Consider the following 26,250-nt stretch of genomic DNA (forward strand, 5'->3'; position numbering starts at 1 on the left):
TTCGTGCGAGTTTCGTAGAGTCGTACAATACGTCTAATCGCACGCACACAACGCCGTGTCGAAGACTGCCGAACTAAAACGACGTTAGACGATGCACGGCCTTCAAGCCACACCTCCGTGCCCGTCGGAGTGGGGAGCGTGAGGTTTTTTCGTTACGGAATTTCTGGATTCGGTCCCCGCGCTCAAGGCCCGCGATAGAAGCTATGCAATGGCTTAAAAATAATAAAGTATTAACTGATTGAATAGGGTGCTGAAGTTTACTATAGGTATCTATAGTGTTTTTTAAATACATTATAAATTAGTTTGTGAACAAATAAGTACAAAGACATTTCTTATACACTGAATTGGTCTCATTAATTCCAAGTAAAAAATACATAATTTTGTTTATGAAAGTAATTATTGTTATTATTATTAAGAGAAGTTTAATTTTTAAGTTTTATTGTTTTTAATAAGTTAGTGAGTTGTCACTGTTGTTATAACTAATCAGTTTCCTTATAATTAATACATGTTGTCTAAAGGAAATTTGGATTCTCATTTTCACAACATAGCGGATGTAGTCTTTCACCAGCGGATATCAAACAGGTCTTCAATTTAGCTGTATGTTTTAGAAACACATATAATAAGACTGTTTTGCATTACAACAAAACAGTTATTATGTGTGTGAGAAAACACACAGCAAGCAGCAAGGGTCTTGCTAGTGATTGATGACTTCTATGACATTTAGGTGACAGGTACGCTTCTCTATGACAATCGGCGCATTCTGCTGGAGACCATAAAGATAGAGGTAGACATAAATAATCAAGAAACAGTGGTAAGTGTGTAAATTTTGTCCCTTTTAGCAAAGTCTATGAATGCATTCTTCAATCTTGCGAATTATAACGAACTATAACTTACAGCTTAATAATATGGATTTAAATATACAAATAAGTACATAAAGGCCAATTAAAAGTTTCCACTTATAATACAAGTAAACTTATATATAGGACAGACACGTGCACTAATGCACTAACACAAGACTAGAGGACTATAGTTAATACACAAGAAAAAAATTAACAATAAAAATTTGATTCCCTAAACCAACAGCCTACCAATGGATGAAAAAGTGAGTGATTTGAGTGATTGGTGAAGATTAAGTTGTTAAATATTGTTTGTTTTTTTTTATGTTGAGTGAAGAAAAATGCATACAAAATATTATAAATGTCAATCTTATATAGTAGTGTTTATTGTTAAGGTTTTATTTTATATTATAAATATTTCTGAATATCAATTCCACCCTGAACATTTTTAAAACGCTATCCCATTTAATATAAAATAACTTTGCCTTTTATAAAGATGCTCGATAATTTTTTTTTTTTCCATAATTCTGTACGTCTACTAATTCTTAACAAAAATATTCAATATATTTAATCAGGTTTCTAAAAAATTTCAACAATATTTGAATGTTTATAATGAATTTTACTCTCATCTATGGCTTATTAGTATTGTTCATTCATTTGCTCTTTGTGTCACTTTACTAAATTACACTATTACTCTAATTTTCTGTGGTCGGAAGTATGCCATGTTTGTTTACCATTTAGGAGACTTCTAAAAAAATGGACTATACAAATAGACACTACACCCCAACTATAGCTATTTTAATTCATTATTTTACCAAAAACGCCAAACATTTATAGCTGTTAATGTTAAATGAGTTCGGTTTTACATACGTCATATTATACAGTCGTGTGACTGATATTACGTTACGTCGCCCAGCCAAATCTCTACCTCCTCCAAGCCTGCCGTAAGGAACTTCGTTCCAACTATTACAAAAATTGTAAGCACTAAAAGCCATGACTCCATTAGAAGGCAGACGTAACAGTGCTCGTAATGTGCTAATTGAAGCAGCGAGTATTCAGAAAATAAAATAGATTTTTTTGTCCAGTTTTGTTCATATCCCATCATTATTAGTCGAAAAATGGCGTATAACAAAACGTAAATGGCCTTGCATTGTATGCTTATTTACAAAAAGCGAATTCATTTAAACTATTTAAATCCAATTATTCATAAAAATGAATCCGATACCGGGAAATAACTTTAAAATCATAACAAAAATATATATATAAAAAGTCTATAAAACCGCTTTGATAAATGAATGTGATTATTCTTTTGATATTTTTCGACCGGCAGAAAACGAAATGAAAGAAAGTGAAACCATTCATTTATTACAATTATCAATACGAGTTTCAAAATTGATCTTATTATGGAAATAGTCGCAAACGAGCCGACGGTTCGCCTGGAGTTAAACAATAACCATTGCCCTACCTGTAGCAACAAATGAACCACGCGAATGCGTTACGAAGTCTACAGTATTAACGAGAAGTAGAAGGGAGTTACGGATATGAAATAAAGGGGACCTTATGGCTTCCTGCTTTCTCCCGAATGAAAAGTAAAAAAAAGAAACCTAAAGTAGATATCTCATCCGGATTTTCTGTAAGATTGCTACTTTCCTCAATCCAGCCGTATAACTATAGCTATATTCCATCTTAGTATGATATCATAAACTTTAAAAGTTATTATCTACTATATGACTGATGAACATTTGTCGACCTGTTTGGCGCAGCGATCACAGCGCTGATTATTGCTCTTGTGGTCGCAGGTTCTATTCTCGCACATAATAAACACTTGTATCAGCCATATAGATGTTTGACTTGGTCTGAGCGTTTGTGCTTGTGTATTGTGTGTGTCTCCGAACCCCTGACACAGGAAAAAATCCTACTGTGGACCGTTGAGCGTGTAGTGTTTAAATCTAGTTCCTACCTCGTCTGCTGGCTTTGTAGGCGTTATGGCCACGGTCTCGTTGAAGCAGAGACAGGCGCAGTAGTGCCTGTTCGCGTCCACGTCCGTCAGAACCGACACGTAGAAGCGAGGCTCCGAACGCTCCGTCGATAGTGCCCATCCTTGCGGTTGACAGAACTGTTCAACAGAACATCACAAGCTTAGAACTGTTGGATTTTGCTATCGTAAGTTATCCATTGACTATTTGGCAAAAAATAATCTTTTGAAAATAGAATGATGAACTTTAACTACGACAAGGGTCCGCTGGCTAGCTAGTACTAGTCTTTTACGTGTTGTTTTTCGGTGCAGTAAACATCGTTATGAAAACCATGTATTACAACAAAACCCCATGCTGATGATTACTGATAGGTATTGAAATTGAAAATTGAGAGAGAAGGAATATCGAAAGTAAACGTACCCATTCTATGCCGTCGTGAAATGGCGTGTCCTCCCAATTGGTTTCGGGAAAGCGTTGAAGAATGACGCCGTTACTGAGCCCGCCTCCTGAAACAATCAAAACGAATTGTAAAATACGCCTAACTAAACAACATTATGTACAAATTTTACAATTAATTTGGGTCTTATCCAGATTACTATACTCGGAAAAAACGAGCGTGCACGACTGAAGTAAAACTTACGAAACGTTACTCTCTCTCTTTCTATCTTCACTAACTTATGTTTTCCTCTCAACTTCCGTTCGCCTCGCCCGATCACACTTTTCGTAACGCCCTCGTCACGCATTTATCAAATTACTCCCCAAGTCAAGCGTGCGTAAAGAAGTTTTACTTCAAAAATAAAATTTCGAAAATAATAAATAAATATATTGTATATTATATACGAGTACACCCAGACAAACCTCGATGCAGAAAGCAGATTCACTTCAAAACTGCGTCAATGGGCTAGTCTAATTCTCCTTCATTATTCTCTCTAAGTCTTGCAATAAGTTATTGTTTATTGATAAAAACAGAAGGCTAATTTTATAAGATGGCGATTAGACAAGAATAACTGAATTTAAATGTACCTATTTTTACTTTTTCATCATCATCAATCATTTCTTATAAATTATTCTGCACAATTTGTAACTGCATAAATTTTTAAATCACTTAATTTAATTAATACAACAATAATAAAAAAAAATTAAATGAAAGGCGATATACAGAATCGAATAATGATAATGAATTATCGCAATATAAATAGCGGCAGTGCGAATTTATATAAAAAAAAAATATATTTGAATTAAGAAAAAATTGCTTTAAAAACAATTTTTTATGTATATGTGCTAACTACTCAATTACTATATATTTATCTATATCTATAATCTATAATCTATAATATATATAAAAGCGAAAGGTCACTCACTCATTACGAAATCTCCGAAACTATAACACCTACAAACTTGAAATTTGGCAAGTAGGCTCCTTATAGGACGTAGACATCCGCTAAGAACGGATTTTACGAAACTCGACCCCTAAGGGGGTGAAACGGGGGTTGCAAGTTTGTATGAAAGTTCTATGTTTTTGAAGTAAGAGACTTGAAATTTAAAATGTATGCTCTATAGATGATGAGAAGGTGTCCAAATAATATATCTTTAGAAATCAACTCCCTTTTGGGGTTAAAACGGGGGATGGTAGGTTGACTCACTCATCACGCAATCTCCGAAACTATAACAGCTACAAACTTGAAATTTAGTAGGTAGGTTCCTTATAGGGTGTAGACATCCGCTAAAAACAGATTTTACGAAATTCGACCCCTAAAGGGATAAAACGGGGGTTGGAAATTTGTATGAAAGTCCTATGTTTTTGAAGTAAGAGACTTGATATTTAAAATGTATGCTCTATAGATGACGAGGAAGGTGTCCAAATAATGCATCGTAATGTATATATATAAAAAAGAAAAGTCACTGACTCACTCATCACGAGAACTCAAAAACCGCTGCATGGTCCATCCATCCAGGATGGACAAAGATGAAATTTAGCAGGGAGGTGGATTATAATTAGTAGACGTTCGCTAAGAACGGATTTTGCGATATTCCACCACTAAGGGTGTTTAATTGGGGTTGATAGTTTGTATGAAACATATACAGCAGCTATAAGTTCACCTGATAGGTTATTTATATTGCAGCCTGAAAATGGAACTAAAAATGTGGTGTATAGAGAGGTTTTATAAAAATAACTTAAATTATACTGCATTTTGCCTTTTAAAAAGTTACTCAGTGTGAGAAGCATTTCAAGTGACTGGAATAAAAAAATAATTTGGGTTAAACATCTTAATAGTAATGCATATCTTCATAACTACGCGGATGTAGTCGCGGGCAACAGTTAGTGTATTATAAAACAAAGTCCCCAAAAGTGTATGTAATCGATTCCGTCACAATCTACCGAATGGATTTTCATGCGGTTTCACCTATGGAGAGAGGGCTTCAAGAGGAAGGTTTACGGAACGGCTAAGCTGATTTTGATGAGAGTTTCACTGGAAGTCTGCCGGGAAAACTTTGTGACACACTGATTTCAACGCGGGCGAAGCCGCGGGCACAGCTAGTTACTATATATTTTATTTTACTTATATTTTAGTTTACATACAAATTACGTTACAAATTAAAACCTAATTTTACTTAGTGTAAATATTTTAAATAAATAAATAATATAAATATCTTTTACACACACACACACACACCACACACAGTCGCCTATCCCTAATGTATGCTACTACTCATGTTATAGGTAACAAGTTGACTGATATAGCTAAATATTTTTTTTTGATAAAAGATACATAAAAATAATAAATAGGTATACCTAGAAGTAAATATAAATAATACGCCCAGACTCAGGCGCGAATTGAACCTTTAACCCACGGAGCAGAAAGCAGGGTCACTCACTACAAACTGCGCCAACAGGTTAGTATAAACAAAAGTTAACTAAACTCATCAAACACGTGTTCTCATTTCAGTATCTCATTACGCAGATGTCGTCACGGCGTTCGTCAATATTGGACTAGTGTCAAAGTTAACGACCTAACGCCCTACCCTCGCGTCGGACACGGCCTTGACCCCGAGTGAGAAATTCTCTGTCCAAGCGGTAAAAATAACACCAACTCCACATACCAACATAACTATAAACAGATGTATAAAAGTTTGAACTAGTCTGTTTCTCCAGTTGCTGTTCAAGCTATCTGACGTATAACGGTATCCAATAGATAAATTTTTTTGATACATTATTATTTTTTACCATCGAATTCAACTATATGAGACATTGTTCTACGCAAAAAATGTATCTATAAGTTTTTGTTTATTAATTAAAGAGAAACAGGTCCTAGTGCCTGTCCTAATGTCCTGCCTCTTGTTGTTAAAGTCAATTCATAACTTATTTGCAGCGTAAATTTATCACAACTGATGAAACCAACCCATAACTCCACAAACCGACATAACTATAAAGGGACTTTGCTGCTTGCTTGTTTTCCGGTCTTGTGAACTGTCAAACGCATGAAGTTATACCTACTAGCGTTACATTTTCTGTTTTTTTTTTTTTAAATTGTCTGCACAATTTTATTGATTTTTTTCCGTAAGAACTTTCGACATAGTATTACAAAACTGTAATAAAAATCGGCTAGCGCGTTTGCTATACATTTAGCGAATAATGTTTGTTTATATAGAAGAAAATACATATTTATAACAAGATTTACTAATATTTGAACATACATCGAAAGTACATTTGTATGGATAGAATAAACAATAAAAATTAATAACATCCGGAAAATCAACATAATAAAAGTTAAAAGTTAATTTTGAGTGTTCATCGCGGTTGACTGAGTCGAATTTTTAAACTACTTTTTAAAATGAAACTTGTTCGATCGCCTACAAAGGTTTTCGTTCATCTATCGCATGTCGCATGTCGCGAGTGTTCCGCGTTATTTGTGTGTTTTGATCTGTGTATTAATGTAAATGTTTTTATTCACTAAAGTTTCGGTTGCATCGTTGTTTCATAAAACCATACAATTCTTTTTTTTTGGTTATCAAGTGTATTTATGAGAGAAGCATATTTGAATATAAAGGTTATATTACTTCATATGTTTATCAATTATCTAAGTTGTTTACATTTTCCTAGAACGGTTTGACAAAGTCCAATAAATGGATGGTATTTCATAGACTTAATAATATATTATATACACTGGACCGCAAAAAAGGGTCAGTTAGAAAATCTTCAATATCTTCAAATGTGACTGACCTAGCTTTATGAAATAAAAACTAAAGTAAAGAACATTTTAATTTCTTTAAATTAAAAAAAAAATGAATTCTAGCTTTTTTTATTTTTAATAAATGTAAAATAAATAAAAATGCGGTTTTTCCAGTATTTTCGTAAATGTAGATTGGTTACAGATGTGCCGTTTTCACGAACTTTAGTACTAGTGGTTTGGACAAACAAACGAAGTCGAAGAATAATATTTGTATCATCCATTCATCAGCCTTTAGCAGTCCACGGCTGGACATAGGCCTTCCCTAATGTTCGCCACTCAGTCCGGTCCTGCGCCTTCTGAATCCAGCGGCTTCCTGCTGTCTTCTTAAATTTGTCAGTCCACCTGGTTGGCCTGTGCTCCTTCCGTCATCGGTTCTCCTTGCAATATGACCTGCTCATTGCCACTTCAGCTTGCAAATTTTGGGAACTATGTCGGTGACCTTCGTTCAATATTTATATACATAAATAAAATTTAAAACGTAAAAAATATAATATATCAGATTACATATTACGAAAATCAATAAAATATTCATATTTCTACAATTAATTAACCTTCAAATGAACAAATTTGTATGCCAATTTGAATCATAAAAATAATCTTAACCGCAAAATAAAATTAAACGACTTAAAACCTCTCACGTTCAATTTTGACCTCATGCATTTAATTGCAAAGAATTAAAAAATTTTCGTATTCGGAAAGAAAAATGTGGAGAAAATTTAAAAAAAAATAAAAAAATGTAACGATTTACTAACATTTACTTACACGTTTGACAGTTCACGAAACATGTCAACGTCTTCCGAGTTAGCTGGTAAAGATAATTATTGGCAAGATTGGTGTCGTACGTACAAAGAATAAAAAAAATCACGTTTTTAATATTCTTCTCTAGATTTATTTGGAAAATACATTACGTCAGAGCCAGAAAAAGGCTTTTAAGAATTCTCGTATTCGAATCACGAAAACAATTTATCAAAACATACTTTTAACGCTCATCACGTAGATTTGATTTAAAAAAATCACCCGAATTAATGTAGACACGGAGTTTTTTACGAAAAGTTTAAATAGCTGAAACAAGAATTTGAATATTTAATTCTTAAACGATTTTTATGGTATGTTTTACGCTATGTATGGCAATATTAAATATAGTTTTTGTTTATAACTCATTTACTTATTTATTTAGTGATAAAAAAAAAATATTTGTGTTTTCATACAAAAACTTAATATATAACACTACGCTACGCTAACGCTATAGCACTAGTTATGCTACTAAGCTTTTATTACGACTACTAAGCAATAAATTACACAAGTCAATTTTGATTCCCATCGATTTAATCAAATTTGAAATTGAAGCAAATTTTTTAAGGATTTTATTTTGGTTCTTTTTGTGTGTATAATTAACGTAACAGCAAACTGCGAGTACGATTCATAGGGAGAGTCGACTATTTCTACATATATTACAAATGCGTATTGCAATTAAAATTGATACGTAGATAGCTGGACATGCAGATAACACATAGGCTGCTGTTCATCACGATATTCCCATGGGATCAATAATTACGCGGCTGAAACTGCGAGAAAACAAGTTTGCTTTTAGACCACACGACTTAAGTAAAATTTCTTTAGCTCCATCTAACTTATATCTCCCTCTCAACTTCCGTTCGCCTCGGTCGATCACACTTTTCTTTACGTCACGCATTCAGCAGCTTGCCCCCATGTCAAGCGTACGTAAAGAGGTTTTACTTCAATAAAATAATCAATAACATCATAACGCAAGCGTGCATCCGTAAAAATTTCAACATCGGCTCGCAAACGTAACGTCGTAAACGGAGCAAGGATACCACCTACCACAAAACGGCCTATCATCCTGAATGATGTAATGCATCTCAGACTACTACGATGTTCGTGTGCTCGGCCTATGGATTAACGTTCTTAGTCCATAATCTCCTTTCTCACATCAATCTTATCACCAATTTCGCTCACTATACATATATAATAAATTAAACTATCTCTAGATAGATTCAGACAAGAGCTGCGATAAAAAAAATTATATCTATTTTTAAATGCATGGCCATCAGAAGTTCAAACTTCGGGTACTTTCATTTATAGCGATGATAGAATTGTCATTCATATATATCAATATCATTCGTGCTATTGGTACAGTTAAAAGACACACAGAAAGCACAAAAACAGAAAATCATAGAAATAATGACAAGTAAAGTTGTTGAAACAAACGCTAACTAACGTTGGATTTACAACAAACGCTATTAGGTTACCGTTTTCTAACGTAGTAATTTTATTACAAATGTAGCACATATTACGTAAGGAGCTTTATGTTTAAATATTCAATATAAATTCCCAGTCAAACCATACACTACAAGATTAACAGTACTTTAGAAAAAAGTAGGTTTTCGTTTATTTTGCTCTCGCCCAAGTTAATAAAATACCATTTACACAAAGTCATGCTAACTTAACGTCTTTACTAGTCTAAAAGCAAATTCACACTGACATGACCTATATAAAATAGGGTAACTAAAGAAAGAATTTCGAAGAAATTTCTAAAGAGATTAACTTCTTCTTCTTCTTTCTAAAGAGATTCTATGAATGAAGTTGCTATAGAAATTCATTTTTTTAATCATTTTTACAGTTTTCAGATGTTGCTAATGTGAACTCTCATTGCGCTAGTTAACAATGAAGGAATTGGATAATAAAAAGCAATTTTCTGCCCGTGATCAGTGGCGTGCATAAAGTTTTAAGACAGGGTAGGCAGTCAAAAAAAAATTTGAACAGCCACACTACACTTACTTTCTCGCAATTTTTTCCTAATTTATTTTAATTTTGTTGGGAATAGAGGCTTTTAGATAATTTCAAGAACAGACAAGTAAATTATTTGACTCGTAAAGTGCATTTATAATAATAATGCAGGCATACAAATACACGTACAGCAACCAACTGATACCTATTACACTTGGATAACTCATGAGTGAGTGTTACAAATGAAACATCAAACAAATCAGTTACTGGATAGACACAGGACCTTATAAGGCCAGCAATCTGATAATTTCGTTTGTGTTAAACATAGGAAATCATTGATAACACTATTAATAAGTTATGAAATTGTATTCTTAAGGAAAGTACTTGTTTATTTATTAATAAATGAAAAATTATAACGTCATTGTTGTGTTAAATCGATACGCCTGAACAATTTTTAATTTATCTGTAAAATCGAACGTGTTGAATTTCGACGCACTATTTACTTTCATCAAACACACGTCTCCGTTACATATTTCACAAATAAACTTATTCATCACTAATATCTAATATATCAATATTTTCACTAATAACAAAAACGCACAAACGAAGCGCTGATATCGCATATTTGACGGCGGGTTTTTTTTGAAGCGGATTTAAATTGCATTATGATTTATGTCTTTTTAAAAAATATGTATTCAAAAATAATTGTAATGTTCATGTTTTATATATCATTTTTAGTAACATGTCAGGGTAGGCAGTGCCTTTCTGCCTATATGAAATGCACGCTACGGCCCGTGATAGTCAGCAATATTCGGTTTTCATTTGAGATACTATTTTATAACTACAAGTCTCATGCTCTTTTAAACAGTCAAGAACTGGACTGGCTTTATTCCGAAACATGCACCTCTAGATTTCTTTGAAGTCCTTCCTGTTATTGTTTACGTCGTATACTAAATAAATATCAAACATATACAAAACTTCTGTGTTATATTACTAGATAAATAACATTTTTTTAAAATTAGATAGCCACATAGCTATATTAACACGTTGGACGCCATGACGGACACCGTATGTCCGACAGCATACTTTCGCCTGGGGCCACACCAATAAATCGAGAATCGTCAAAAAATTGTTAAGGTGTTTTTCTGCAAATATTGTCAGCGAAAACCTCAAAAATAATGGGCGACTGACGGAAACAGTTATTTACCCATTATTTTCCAAGATCTCAAGTGGCAGACACCAGCTATAACATTTTTGGAAACAATTTGTTAAAAAGCCTATAAATTCAAAGTGTTTTCGATTTTTTTTTTGTGCTATGTGGCCTTATTGCACTGTGAGGCCGCGCGGGTCACTTGCCTTAGTAAAAACAGTCGAAACACTGTCTGTCGGCTCCCTAGAGGCTTCTGAAGTTATCGAGGGCATGCGGACACATGGTGTCCGACACGGCCTCTTGGACCCAATATAATGGCAGTCACATGGTGTCCGTCGCGGCCCACTGGACTAAACATGGTTTTTGGTCTGGCGTTCAACGTGTTAAGAACCGTATATTCTAAAACATGGACTACAGACCACAAGTTATTTTATATATACAGGTTAATAATATTATTGTTTGTTTTTATTATTAATATTATTTGTATTGATCAATTAATTACCTTGATGTTTCTAGACTATGTATAGTAATAACTGATCATGTTCTGTCCTTGCTTTAACGTCTAATCCTTACGTTCTTAGTGAGACATAAAGGATATAATTTGTATCTATTTTTCTGTTTTATGCTACGCTGTTATTCTTGTAATTGTTTCTGTTCCGTTCTTCAAATAAATAAATAAATAATTAAATATTATATAATATACATGATCGATTTTTTATTACAATTAGATTACAAATTAACTCATTTAGTGAAACATTTTATATAAGCTAAATAAAATGGATTACACATAACATAACACTATAAATAAAAAGCTTGTATGTCGTTAAACTTATTAAAATGTAAAAAAATAGTCAATAAATTTTTTTTAATTTTTTTATCAGATTACTTAATTTCGTTATGTGACTATTTGTAAACAGTAGTTATACACTGGTGATAAAAATAATTAATAGTCTGATAATACGGTGTCTTTATTTTTTATCACTACCTAATTATTGATGTTTACGTTAATCAGGGTAGCGCTATCATTGTCAACATCATTGAGTTTTCATTGTTCCGATTGTTTTTAACTGTAAGCTGTGACATTTAAGATTGTGTTTGGTCGCAGACAAAAAAAAACCGACCACAAACATCGACAAAAATACGACGTAATAGTCGATTAGACTGTGAAATTAATAAGCATTTTAAGGGATAACTCATAGAGTACTCGTCAGATCTCAATCAAATTTATGATGTAACACAGATACAGAATGCAGTCGAATTGAGAACCTCCTTTTTTAAGTCGGTGATTTTTTTTATCTAATTTGTTGCATTCGGTTACAAAGCGCATACGTACATTTAGGCGTTTTTTTTTAATATGATATAAATAAATACCACTAAACGTATAACAAAATTCACTAATCAATCTTCACTGTACAAGTACTTTACATATGCATATTTCGCTGATAAAAGTTTAAAAATTTTGCGGCAATAAAATACTTTCTGAAAAAAAAAGGAATTAAGAGGAAAGGGTACCGGGTCTTTCTCCATACAAACGTAGTCGACTGTTTTCTACCTGGATAATGACACTAGATCAAATATTTTTGTGACATAGAACTCTTTGCTGCCATGACCATGCCCCTATGTTTTGATTTTTTTCATATTCTTATTATCATAGTAATTAGGAGACTTCAAAAACTCGAAATATTGCATAATTTTTTGTACATTTTCAGACACTCATTAAAAAAAAATATATGCATATTTTCAAAAAAATGAAAACATAGGGGCATAGCCGAAGTCTTCTTTTATTTTCTAAAAAAATTTTTTAAAAAAAATTGCCATGTTTTGAGGAGAAAACAGTCGACTACGAAACACTGTTTTGGTCAAAAATTATATACCTAAAACGGTCTGAGCTGCAGTTGTCCCTTTCTTGCTTTTTGGGGGATAGGTCTGGGGGAGGGAAGGGTCAAAGCAATACGTATATACGCCAGCGAAGTGATGCCTCATAGTCGACAATTATATCGATACACTAGTGATGTTATTTTTTGTCGATATTTTCTAAAATTCGTATTAACAAAATTAAATAATTTCTCTTTTCATAACTACAATAAAACCGTATTTGTATATGCGATTTTTATTGTAACACTGTGCAAACCTGGGCTAACGAAGGGTTTCGCTAACAAATAACAATGATAATTATGGTAAATAACTGTGTTGTTTGTTTTTGGTATCACAAGGGCTCAATACAAGGATTTCAAAAAAGTATATTATGATTATTATTACCGTAATACTAAAAAAAAAATACAATAAGAAAGTTAAAAAAATTAGGACTGCCCTTTCCCATGCCTATGCCAAGCAAGCTGCGAGCCGCGCTTCTTCCTCGCCTCCTAGGTAGTGTTGCCCAAATTCAGTCTTGGTCTTGCAGTCTTGGTCTTGTTCTTGCGTTTTTGCAAGACCAAGACCAAGAACAAGACCGCGTATTTTTAGCAAGACCAAGACCAAGACTGACCGTGCAAGACTTGAGCAAGAACAAGACATAGCCTGCAAGACTCTTGCGTCTTGCAGCTAGGACTTAGCGCTATTTCACTAAGTAGTTAGGTGTAACAGTTCGGTGTAAACGGTGTACCGGGATGCGGTAAGACAACTCGCATAGTCAGGGACTTCGATGAGGACACGGAGGTCGTGATTACGACCACAGTCGAGGCGGCCAAAGACCTAAAGGAAAAACTGGCGCACCGCTATGGCAACAAGGCCAAGCAAAAGGTGCGCACTATGGCATCCGTGCTGGTAAATGGTTTCCGTGAGGGCTCAAAAATCAAACGCCTAACGGTGGACGAAGCCCTCATGAACCATTTCGGAGCCATAGTAATGGCCGCCCGACTATCGGGAGCAGAGAAGGTAGTCCTCATTGGAGATATAAATCAGCTGCCGTACATCGACAGGGACAACCTGTTCGAAATGCGGTACCGCAGACCAAACCTGTTAACAACCATCTCATGTGAGTTGTCATGCACGCATCGTAACCCCAAAGACGTCGCCTTTGCCATCAGTGAGGTTTACAAGACCGTGTACAGCTCAAGCACAAAGATCCGATCTTTGCGAGTGGAGAGCCTCACGGGCGCGCGCATTCCTGTAGGAAGGGACCGGACCTTGTACCTGGTCTTTACGCAAGAGGAGAAGAGATTGCTGACTGACCAGGGATACGGGTCTGGTGAGGGATCGCGCGTCTTAACCATCCATGAGGCGCAGGGCCAGACCTATGAGGACGTCGTTGTCCTCCAGACGAAGACAAGGAGGCTCAAGATTCACGACAGCGTCTCGCACGCTGTAGTCGCGGTGACTAGGCATACCAACACCTGTGTCTATTACACCGACGACCGTGACGACGCAATTGGTCGCTTTGTGACGAAGGCAGCGGAAACTTCTGAAAAAGATATCCTCGAGCACAGCCTCAGGATGGCGATTCACCACAGGGATGCCGCCGTCATTGAGGGTGTGCTCGAAATGTTAAAATTGTAGCACACCTTACTTGTAGGAATAAATTGTATAAGGAAAAAACTTAGGAGTAAGAAAAAAAAAAAAAAAAAAAAAAAAAAAAAAAAAAAAAAAAAAAAAAAAAAAATTACTAATAATAACATAGGTTAAGTGTATATTGTAAGTAGGCCAAGTAGGCCATAAGTGTACATATACGTTAGCTAGACAATAAGTGTACATATATTATAGATAGCAAGTAAGTGTATATATAAACATAGATAATAATAATTATTATAATAGTGACAACAATAATTAAAGTAAGGCGCAATATAATTCTATGTCTTTTTGCATGTAAGATATCAATTAAGTTTAGCATAATTTTGGTCGGTGGACTCACGTCTGCATTAGGGATACTAAGATAGAATAATTAGGTCTCTTAGTGTAAGCTGCAGTAGTGTAACAAGTAAACGATCAGTAATAAAACTTAAAATCGGAATAACAAAAGCATGGGCACTTTAAGCCTGTGGACATAACTTTATTTAAAAAAAAAAAAAAAAAAACAGTTCGGTGTATAGGTAGGTACGCTTAGGAATTCTATGAGACGCAAAAAACTGTATCAAAGAATATGAAAAACTGGACCTGGACCTGCGCATTACGACTAATACCATAAACATAGCGAATAAAAAAATATCTATTAAAATCAAACTGAGTGCATGCATAGTTATGTTTTAACCATCGGCACTTTGATAATGCGGCATCAAAGGTTTTGTACTTACTTCTCAAAGAAATTTGCCGCTTTTCGGAAGTACATGGTTATGATACACGCGCCGGCGGCTTCTTTTGAAATCTAAAACAATCGTTGCCGCCACGCCGAAATCATAACATTTGACACTATTTGATTGCCGCCATAGGGCGTAGGTATACTCATGCAAAATAATTTCGAATTTTAAGAGTACCTACAGGTGTTCCAAAGAATAAATAAGTTTCAGAGTGCTTAGAATGAAAATGAATACATTATACTGATCACGCAAGTAGTATTATGATTAGGATAAAATGGTAAGGATAGGTAGTAGATGTCATATTAATTCATTCTAGTAAGTATATATTATAATATTGGTTACTTATATGGTTTTAAACTAATTACTTAGGTACTATTATTGTACATTTAGTCATTATATTTCTTAAGTTTTTACAAGAAAAAATAGCAAAAAGTGTTCAAATATCACCCGTTTAATAAATATTGTAGCCACTTTTAAATATACTTGAAACGTGTAAAAAAATTCTACAAAACTAATAAAATAATATAAAAAGCGTAGGTACTTACCTACTAATAAAATAAAAAGCCTAGACAGATAAGTATTGTTCTTTAAAATACAGTCAAGTTATTGTAATTAATTTGTTTTTTTACATGTTTTAGCAAATGTAAGCTTATAAATGATAAATGTTTAAACATTTTTGAATATCATATCAAAAATTGACCGCTCCAGCGGGGTTCGAACCCGCGTCTCCGACGTACCGTGTCGGCGCTCTAGCCAATTAAGCTATGGAACGATACACCCGCCCGAGCGAAATTTTCGATATGATAATTTTAAATTACGGTTTAAGCGAACCGTGGCGCCGTCTATAGTGAGCTCTTTACAGAAACCCGTAACTATTCAAAGTTTCATATTACAATGAAAATCTTTGACAGGAGACGACACCGTGCTATTTTTAATATCTAAGATTTTTATTTTTGTGTTACCCACATTAGGAATTCTAAACATTTTTGAATATCATATCAAAAATTGACCGCTCCAGCGGGGTTCGAATCCGCGTCTCCGACGTACCGTGTCGGCGCTCTAGCCAATTAAGCTATGGAACGATACACCCGCCCGAGCGAAATTTTCGATATGATAATTTTAAATTACGGTTTAAGCGAACCGTGGCGCCGTCTATAGTTAATTGGCTAGAGCGCCGACACGGTACGTCGGAGACGCGGGTTCGAACCCCGCTGGAGCGGTCAATTTTTGATATGATATTCAAAAATGTTTAGAATTCCTAATGTGGGTAACACAAAAATAAAAATCTTAGATATTAAAAATAGCACGGTGTCGTCTCCTGTCAAAGATTTTCATTGTAATATGAAACTTTGAATAGTTACGGGTTTCTGTAAAGAGCTCACTATAGACGGCGCCACGGTTCGCTTAAACCGTAATTTAAAATTATCATATCGAAAATTTCGCTCGGGCGGGTGTATCGTTCCATAGCTTAATTGGCTAGAGCGCCGACACGGTACGTCGGAGACGCGGGTTCGAACCCCGCTGGAGCGGTCAATTTTTGATATGATATTCAAAAATGTTTAGAATTCCTAATGTGGGTAACACAAAAATAAAAATCTTAGATATGATAAATGTTTATTAAGAAACAGTTACTTCAATGGAAAACGACACATAGGTCAGTTGATTTTTCGAATTTCTTATCAAATCTTCAGTTATTTATTAATCTGCTTGATCTTTACTATGGCTATGTTAATTCAAGCTCACAATGTTCCAATTCTAATACGTTTTTCTAAGATTTAAAGTAAACTTTAATAAATAGTAATAGACTAATAGGTAATTGCAAGACTTGCAAGACTCTTGCTGCAAGACCAAGACCAAGACCAAGACTTGGAGCGCAAGACCAAGACCAAGACCAAGACCAGGTGTACTGGCGCAAGACCAAGACCAAGACTGGCTAAGTCTCGTCTTGTTCTTGCATTTGGGCAACACTACTCCTAGGCGAAAAACAACTTCGGGGTTTACTCTTTCCAATATATTTTTTTATCAATTTCGGAATACTCTGTAAAAAGCTATGCATGGTCAAACATAAATAAATATAGGTACGTAGCGACTTTAGAACCTCCTCTGTTTTTTTTCATCGGTAAAAAATTGCTTAGCTGTTATCTTGACATTACTGAGGAGCAGATTATTAAATTTGGTCGAATCTATGTACCTATGCGATTCGTATTTGGACTTCGCAAATAGAATCATATTTCTGAATTGCGTAAAAAAACTCAAGTGGCCCCACTAGCGTAGCATTCCTTGGAACCCCGGGAACCTTGGGGCCCTGTATCAAAATTAGTGGGGGGACAGGCAAATGATGGGTAAAGATTTCTCACAAAAAATGCTTGCATTGAATTAAAATAAATATTTATTGATTATAAGTTATAACTTCCTCCTAGAATAGACAATTGTGAGTGTAGTCTGCTGTAGCTGTTCCTGTTCCATCGAAATCCTTAGGTAATTTTTTATCAGTTTTAGTTTTGAAAAACATCAAGTTAATACCTCCGGAAAATTGGATGCAAGGCTATTGAATTTTATCAGTAATAATTCCATGAGTTCTTTAATGGAATGAATATTTTGAATTTCGGATTTTAAGCTAATTTAAAGAGCTTGTAGTTCCAAGCTGGAGAGTTATTAGCCTTGACCTGCAGCAATAGATGCGGGGGATCGTTCGCTTCAGCCTGTGAGGCCAATACTATTAGTGAATTCCTATGAATCTTCCGCATCTATATGGGGGATTCACAGGCGCATAACCTGAAGAAGAGATTCAACGCTGCCTCCAGGTCTTACAGGTAGTAAATCGCTAGGGCAAAGTTCAAACACAGCAGAATCGGCGAGAGACTATTGGGCTTTCCAAATGGAACCCATGCCTTTTGTTTCTTACAAAAGCTGTCGAAGGTAACTTTTTTTAGTCTACACTTCCATCATTGCGCGAACCTGAAGGCTCTCTGGCATATTATGCGAAAAAGTAAGCGAAATTCTTTGCACTCTTTTTGCGTCGAATTCAACTCTTGACGATGAGGGAAAAGCACCACCGAGCATTCCACGGTGCGAACACGCGATGCGTAATGTGCACTATGAGCAGTGTCGTTTGTCGTGTTCTGCATTCTTTCGATGTCAAGAAGTCTAGTGGTGCTAATTGTATCCACCAGTGGTTTGCAACCAATGTGCGAGCTTCGTGCGCAATGTTTCCGCGTACATTCAAAGTGTGGAATGACCTTGCTAAAATTTGGGGGTTTTAAAGCGTCTAGTGTCTACATCTTTTCTCTAAAGGCCATGGGCGACGGTAGCCGTTATAAATCAGATGGCTTCGTCTGCTTGTGGGCCCCCTTCTTATATAAAAAAGATTAATTCATTGTTCATAATGATTAACTGAATCCCGAAATAAACGATACAGAATGTTATCAACAATTGGGCGCACGCGTGACTCGGATAAAAGGGGACTGCTTTTCAGACTTCAGTCATTTCTGAAGTTAAAACTCTATAGGTATGTATGACAGTTTTTTATTCTTTTTTCCAGGAAGCACAAGATTAAGTGACATTGTGGATAACATTTTACTAATTTTTGCTTACACACCTTAGGGGCCCTGTAAATAGGGGGCCCCGTATCATTGATACGGCTGATACGGCAGTAGTTACGCCCTGAGTGGCACCCAATTCCCTACTTCGGGAATACGTATATTCTCAACTTACTTTACTCTATTCTTTTTAATCCTGTTGTACCTGCTTATCTAAAAAGACGATTTAAATTTCTTAGTGATTCCAATGAACGCAGTTTTCGTTCTGAGGAAAGCTTACTTCTCGAATTTCCCTCTCACTCCTCTTTCGTTTATACTAAATCTTTCACTGTTCAAGCTTGTCGACTTAGGAATTCTATAGACGTGTAAAATCGGTTTCTATTTTTAACCGACTTCCAAAAAAGGAGGAAGCTCTCAATTTAACTGTATTTTTTATGTATGTTACTTCAGAACTTTTGACTGAGTGGACCGATTTCTACAATTTTTTTTTTTTAATCAAAAGGTGGTGTGTGTCATTTGGTCTCACTTGAGTTTATTTGATATCTAACAACAACTTTTCGAGTAATATAAATAATACGTTTTTACTTGACTATTTTCGTCGACCTACGTTGTATTATACCGCATAACTTTTTACTAGGTGTACCGATTTTGATGATTTTTAATTTAATCGAAAGCTGATGTTTATCACACGATAAACTACACAGTCATATTTAAATTTCATCGAAATCTGAGAACAAATTTTTGAGTAATCTTTAATAACGCGTATTTACTTGACTATATTTTCGTCTACCTTTGTTGTATTACATGTCGATGTAATTGAAGTCGGCTTTTTTTCCTTTGCGTACAAGTCGAACTCGGTCCACCCACTCAAAAGTTCTGAAGTAACATATATACAAAAAAAAAGAAAAATACAGTCGAATTAAGAACCTCCTCCTTTTTTGGAAGTCGGTTAAAAATCAATCTGGTACGTATTATTATTTTCTGTTGGTGTTCAATAAAGTGTATTGTTATGTTATGTCATGTTAATCAACCACTCTTTAAAAAAATTCAATCAATTATGTAATTTGCCTAACTAAAAAAACATAAATAAAATAATAATTGAAAAAGTCGCCTTCATGATTTTTGTAAGTGTACAGTACATAATGTTTGAAATTGGTGTGATTTATTTAGCTATCTTTGTGTAATTATTGAATTTTTATCTTGTTCCAGCTTTTTCAATTGACTTTCTAATAGTTGTTCTTCACGCAGGCGGCTTTTCTTGTTTTTTTTTTAATTATAATATTATTTTTAACCATTGTTATATCGCCGCAATTATATGTTAATTAATATACATATATAACCTATACCTATGTATTAATAACTGCGACAAACATGAGACATTACAAATTATATAGGTACTAAGGCAAACATTTTATACTGTGTATGTACTACATTACATATATATACTATACTTACACTTATACTATGTACTACATGTATACACTATAATTATGTATGTATTTCATTACCCATTCTTACACACACCTCAACCATGTAATTACATACCTAATTCATAAATAAAGTACCTAAGTATTTCGATAATTACCCACAAAAATATAGACATGTATCAAGTCACAAAGAGTATCCAAGTCAAAATAATAAAACATAATAATAAGTAGTTTACGAAATTCAATAATAGTAAACCGAGTCACAGCAATACGATGCAGAACAAATTCAATAAAACAAGCCAAATTCAGAAAAATAGCACTATGCGCTATATGTACTCGTAGTCAATCACAAACGAAAGATGCGAATACTAAAATATCGTCAACAATTAATAGCTGAATAGCCGGCGCACGCACACTAACAACACGACAGTCACACAGAAAAAACGGGGCGGAGATGGCGCGGGGCGCGGTAGCGGCATGCAGCGCGACAGAAACATTTTATTCAAATACCTATTTTTGAAAAGTCTCTTCGGTACCCTTTCCTCTTAAGAATGACTTAATTTCCCGCCAACACGTGTGACGCAACATAATACATTTAAAAATGTTATATTTTTTTACGACAATCTAATTATATATAGTAAACAACTATTGTATAAGTTTTATATTTAGATAATTTATTCAAATTTCGAATACGAATTACTTCCTACTTCCTATAAATAGCTGTCAGATTTGTCAATTTTAATGATTGAGGAAATTAATCAAAATAATGACGTGACATTGCAATGAATTTATTTAATAATTTTAGTTCATCTATACTAACATTATAAAGTAAAGCTAAAAAGTTTGGTTGTTTGTTTGTTCAAATTGAAAAATTCCTTTTGTGTTGGATAGCCCATTTACCGAGGAATGCCATAGACTATTTTTTCTCAAATTACCACGTGTGAGACCGTAGGGCACAGCTAATTTATGATAAAGGACTGGTCTACTCTTATGTACTGCAATATGGTGTGTAAATAGCCTACAATCTTTATTAATAAACAGACGTACCAATTATAAGACAGATGAAAAAGAGTAGTGCAATCGATCATACTACCAAACTTTTTAACTATTACATTTTTATTCTATTTTATGCTCAAAACATTACAACTGTATAATTGTATTTTCGAATTTCACTCATTATAAAGAAACGACTTTTTCAGATGTGATTGTGGTTTATTAGGTTTTTTACATGCCCGACGTTTCGGATACTTTATAGCAACCATGGTCACAGGAGTCACGATAAATCCAAAAAAGTTGTTACATTATAATGTAAAATTTTAAATATTAATGAATGTTTTAAATTAAAAATTTACCTAGTAACAGAAATTATTTGAAAGTTTTTAAACAGCATTACTGTCTTACATCTACAAGGGGAATAACAGAAATATGTATGTCTTGGAGATATTGTAAAAGGTAATAAAATGAGATAAGGAAACAGGATGTTGTGTGCTTTAAAAAATTTGTGTCAATATTGATAGTCTCTATACAATTGAGCTGACATTATTAAATACTCTACAGTATATATATATACAGCAAGTGCAGTTTGTAGCTTTCTGTTCCTTAGGTTGAGGATCCTATTGCCGCCCGAGTCTGAGTGTAGTATTTGTATTTATATATATATATATATATATATATATATATATATATATATATATATATATATATATATATATATATATATGTGTGTATATATGTATATATATATATATATATATATATATATATATATATATATATATATATTATTTATATGCACATTAATCCAAAAAAAAGTCGGCTGTTATTTATAACACAAGCATTAAGTTGCTCACCTTAGGGACAGGCGACCTTGTGTATAAGATATTTATTTATTTATTATTTAAAACAACAAAGATGTAATGCAAAGTTATTCAACTTAACTAAATACATACAAGTTTAGAGAGTCTGGAATTGGAACTTTCCCATGGGAATGAGACTCAGTGCAAATGTAGTGTTCTTTTAAAACATTAACGCCCGGTTTCTGAAACGTTTGTCAAAGTATAGGTCTACTAATCGGCTGTTAGATTTAAAACGGATGTCAAATCAATTGGAGTTGCTGAAACGTCATTCACAGCAAAATTAGCTAGTCCTCGATTAGTTTGATTTGACATTCGGTTTGTAACATGTGGTCATGTAACATAATTAAATATTATTTTATATATTTGTGATGTATCAAAACCTACAGAAACTGTTAGTTGTGATGTTATTTAATACATATGATAATACTCAAACATCTAATAAAGCATCATATAAACATCTAAGGAAGATACAATAAAAGGAAATAGTTCCTAAAAACAATAACTGACTAGCCCGTTGGCACAGTTTGTAGTGGCCCTGCTTTCTGTTCCGCGGGTTGCAGGTTCGATTCCCGTCTGAGTCTGGGTGTAATATTTGTATTTATATATTTATATATCTATTATTTCTTTGTATATTTATAAAAAATGTATGTTATAAGATATTTATTTTTTTAATAGTTCCTATAAATGTATATTTAGATATATATTTTTATGACCTTTTCTTTTAAATTCCCTATTATTTATATATTGTTAGTAATCAAATTTAAAACTTAACAATTAAAATGTGTCAATAATAGAGATGACTGACACTGAAGTGTTTTTATTTATTATTGAACTTTGACCAGTATCTTCTTCGTAATAATAATAGACATCTGTGTAAGCTACAACAAAGAACAAAAAATTTTAGTTTATCAAGACCAAAATGTAGACTATTATAAGATAAAACATACATTACATATATAAAACTTGGTTATAAATATGTTTTACATACCTTTAAAGAACCAAAATGTAGTTTCATGTAGAAAATAATTGTTTTCCGCAAGTTAATTCGCCGATATACACCGATTAGTTGACCGAGTATTTGCCAGACGTTTGATCAATGATTATAGCTTAATTCGCGTTTCAGAAACCCAAAATGGCGGTTAACATACGATTCCAGAGTCAAATTTGACAGTTATGTCAACTGACAGTATGATTAAATTAAGTAGTTAACCATGCTTTTAGCAACTCATTTCATGCTTAACAAGAGATTTGACAGATGATTTGTTAATTTCTGCATTGATCAGCCTTTCGGAAACCGGGCGTAAATCTCTCATGTACTGTGAAATTGCCATTCAATTTGTAAAACAAACTCCTCCAGGTTTCAAGTTAAACCTTCAGAATCATCAATGTCCACCTGTATTTGCATTGTAAAGTTGTAGGAACAAATATTTTTTTTATAAAGCGAAAACATTTGCCTCGGTTTTTATTATATGTTTAAATTGCAGAGAAGATAGAATAGAATTAATGGAAAAGCAAAATGAAGGAATGAGCCTAATCATATTTTTAACTTTAATTACTCTTCTCGGGATATTCAGACATTCGAGGATCAGGACAAATAATAAAGTACATGTATAAACAATGTGTCTATTACTTTAGAAATGATTCAAATCAAGTGAACTATAAATAAAGATGAATCTCAAGGCTCAATTAATTATGCATCAATTTAGACTTGCTATAACTATTTCTAGGAATAACTAAATAGTGTCCGAGATGAATTTGTAGCTAACAATGAAGACTGAATTTCATGATTTACATTTTTAACCTATTTAAAAAAAGGAGTGAGCTCTCAATTTAACTCTATATTTTATAACTTTTACTGAGTGTACCGATTTTGAATATTCAGAAGATTTTGAGTTATCGTTAATGATGTGTATTGTACTATAGGTGTGTGTCAAAATTCAAGTTGGTATTTTTTTTAAATTGAGAACAAAATTATAATTTCTACAAAAAAAAAATTGTATCTTTACTTATTTTATATTTAGACATTACTTCCAAATAACTAAAATTAAACTTTACAAATGAATTAATAATGATTGTAGTGACATTTGTAATAGGTTTTTAAGCTTCTAAATGTTTCAGTTGCGATATTGCAATGTTGCTGTTTCACTTTTTAATTTTTTTTTGTGTCTGTTAATCTGCAATCTATATGCATAACTACATATATACAAAGCTATGAGATCTTATAATAAAAATAATAATAAAAACTTTATTTGTTAAACACACTGATCCCAACACACACAATACATGTATAGATATCACATTAATTGCGTGAACGCACGCCAAAAATGGCATGAACTTGTGGAGGCCTATGTCCAGCAGTAGACTGCGATAGGCTGAAGTGATGATGATATATATATATATATATATATAATTATGTATATAACTTCTGAGGTAGGTTCTACATTTAAAGTTTTAATTTTAACAGAATATTTGAGAAATAAAAAAATACAAAATAAAAAAAAAGCAAAGATAGTAGCGTAGGCAACAGTGGGTCTCACAAAAAGGATCTTCATAAATATAAATATCAAACATATAAAAAATACTTCAGCTGAATGTTCAAATGTATTTTAGTAATGATTGTATTGTAAATGTAACAAAGATTGCATTATTGATAACACTTCTGTTATTGAAAATGAAATGACTGACAAGGACGTTTCGCCACAAAACAATGATTGATGATGATGATTAGTTATGAATATCTTATATATAAAATTTTCGTATCACAATGTTAGTTACCATACTCCTCTGAAATGGCTGGACCGATTTTTATGAAATTTTGTGTGCATATCTGGTAGGTCTGAGAATCGGCCAACTTCAATTTTCTATACCCCTAAGTTATAGGGGTTAGGGTGGTTAATAACATATATAACCAAACAATGTTTGCGGGTTCAGCTAGTAATTTTATAAAAAAAGTACGGTATGGCATAATATAAACAAAAATTGAGGCATAACGAAAATAGTGTTCTTATAAGATTTTCATTATATTAGTTAAACATAAAACATGATTATAGGCTTTATGTTTACTTTTTTACAAAATAAATACTCGAAAACTATGCATACACAGTCATACACAATATACATGTTTACGGTTACTTACGTTCTTTCTCATGGTCGAAGCCCACTATGACAAAATAGTCCACAAGCCTGGACATGGCAATCCTACCGCAACATCCGATCAACAGCACAAAAACACTTTGTAATTAAATTACACAAAACCAGACACATCTTCCGATTAAATCACATATTCAAGCACCACCGCCCATTCGAAACGAGTGGAGACGCGCACCGCACCATGAACTTCAGATAATATAAACAACACTTTCATTTATTTCGATCTCAACATATCTAGCTACAATTACAAGGAGCAATTACGATAGCCTAAATCGAGAGGTTATAGGACAGCTAGATTTAGGATAATTTAATCTATAAACATCTACCTAAATACTCGTAAGTCCGAAATTGCTAAATATTTGCGATAAAAATCAACGTTTGAACGATTTGCAAATTTTTCGATGATTATCGCCACAAACTATAAGAAGAAACCCTCTCTCGTCATCCGACATTTCCAAAAAACTACTACATACTACTACCATAGAAAAATATTACATTATCATCAATTTAATGTTGCCTGTTTACAAAATAACTACTATCTTCATCTCGGCTAACTTCATACTCATGGTTCATACTTAAGGAGTTGTGGATATGGCCGACTGAGAGGTAACAATAATCATAAGTTAATTACAATTCTAAAATTTAGATAGAATAGCAGAAAAACACTTGTTTTATATCTATTTTGTTGTTGTTCCACGGGAGCATACATAACATTATATTAAAACGATTATATTCCTGGCAAATCTAAGATGAGTGCTGTACCTACCGTTAAATTTGATTCCAAACAAAATCTGAATCTCGGAAACGGCTCCAACGATTACCATGAAATTTAGTATGCAGAGGATTTCGGGGGTGATAAATCGATATAGCTAAAATTTTAGAAAATGTCGTTTTATCCCTGTTTTTAGGCAATGAAAAAATGGTTACAATATCGTTAAAATACGAAGGTAAATTTCGCAAATGTCAATAAAGTTGTAATAGCTCAGGTGGAAAATCGGCCGGTCGGAATCGATTGAAAAGACTGCGCTTCAAATCCCCATGCCTCCAAATCGATTATTTTTCCTTTTTTTCTAATTGCACTCATGATTTTTTATTTAAATAACCAGT

The 26,250-nt window shown here is 33.6% G+C and overlaps 1 protein-coding gene across 1 annotated transcript in view; it reads right to left on the reverse strand.

Annotated features, from left to right (window-relative positions):
* The window catches only part of LOC123662618 (myotubularin-related protein 5), a 113,078-nt gene extending 87,739 nt beyond the window's left edge, over positions 1-25,339 (reverse strand). The window contains exons 1-4 of the mRNA XM_045597434.1: positions 25,130-25,339; positions 15,032-15,037; positions 3,233-3,318; positions 2,797-2,952 (exon numbers count right to left, since the gene is read on the reverse strand). Of these exons, the coding sequence (XP_045453390.1) occupies positions 2,797-2,952; positions 3,233-3,318; positions 15,032-15,037; positions 25,130-25,184 (303 nt within the window). The 5' untranslated portion in view covers positions 25,185-25,339. The remainder of the gene's footprint in view (positions 1-2,796; positions 2,953-3,232; positions 3,319-15,031; positions 15,038-25,129) is intronic.
* Positions 25,340-26,250: the final 911 nt, after the last annotated feature.

This window comes from Melitaea cinxia, chromosome 19, assembly GCF_905220565.1.
Source record: "Melitaea cinxia chromosome 19, ilMelCinx1.1, whole genome shotgun sequence".
NCBI lineage: Eukaryota > Metazoa > Arthropoda > Insecta > Lepidoptera > Nymphalidae > Melitaea > Melitaea cinxia.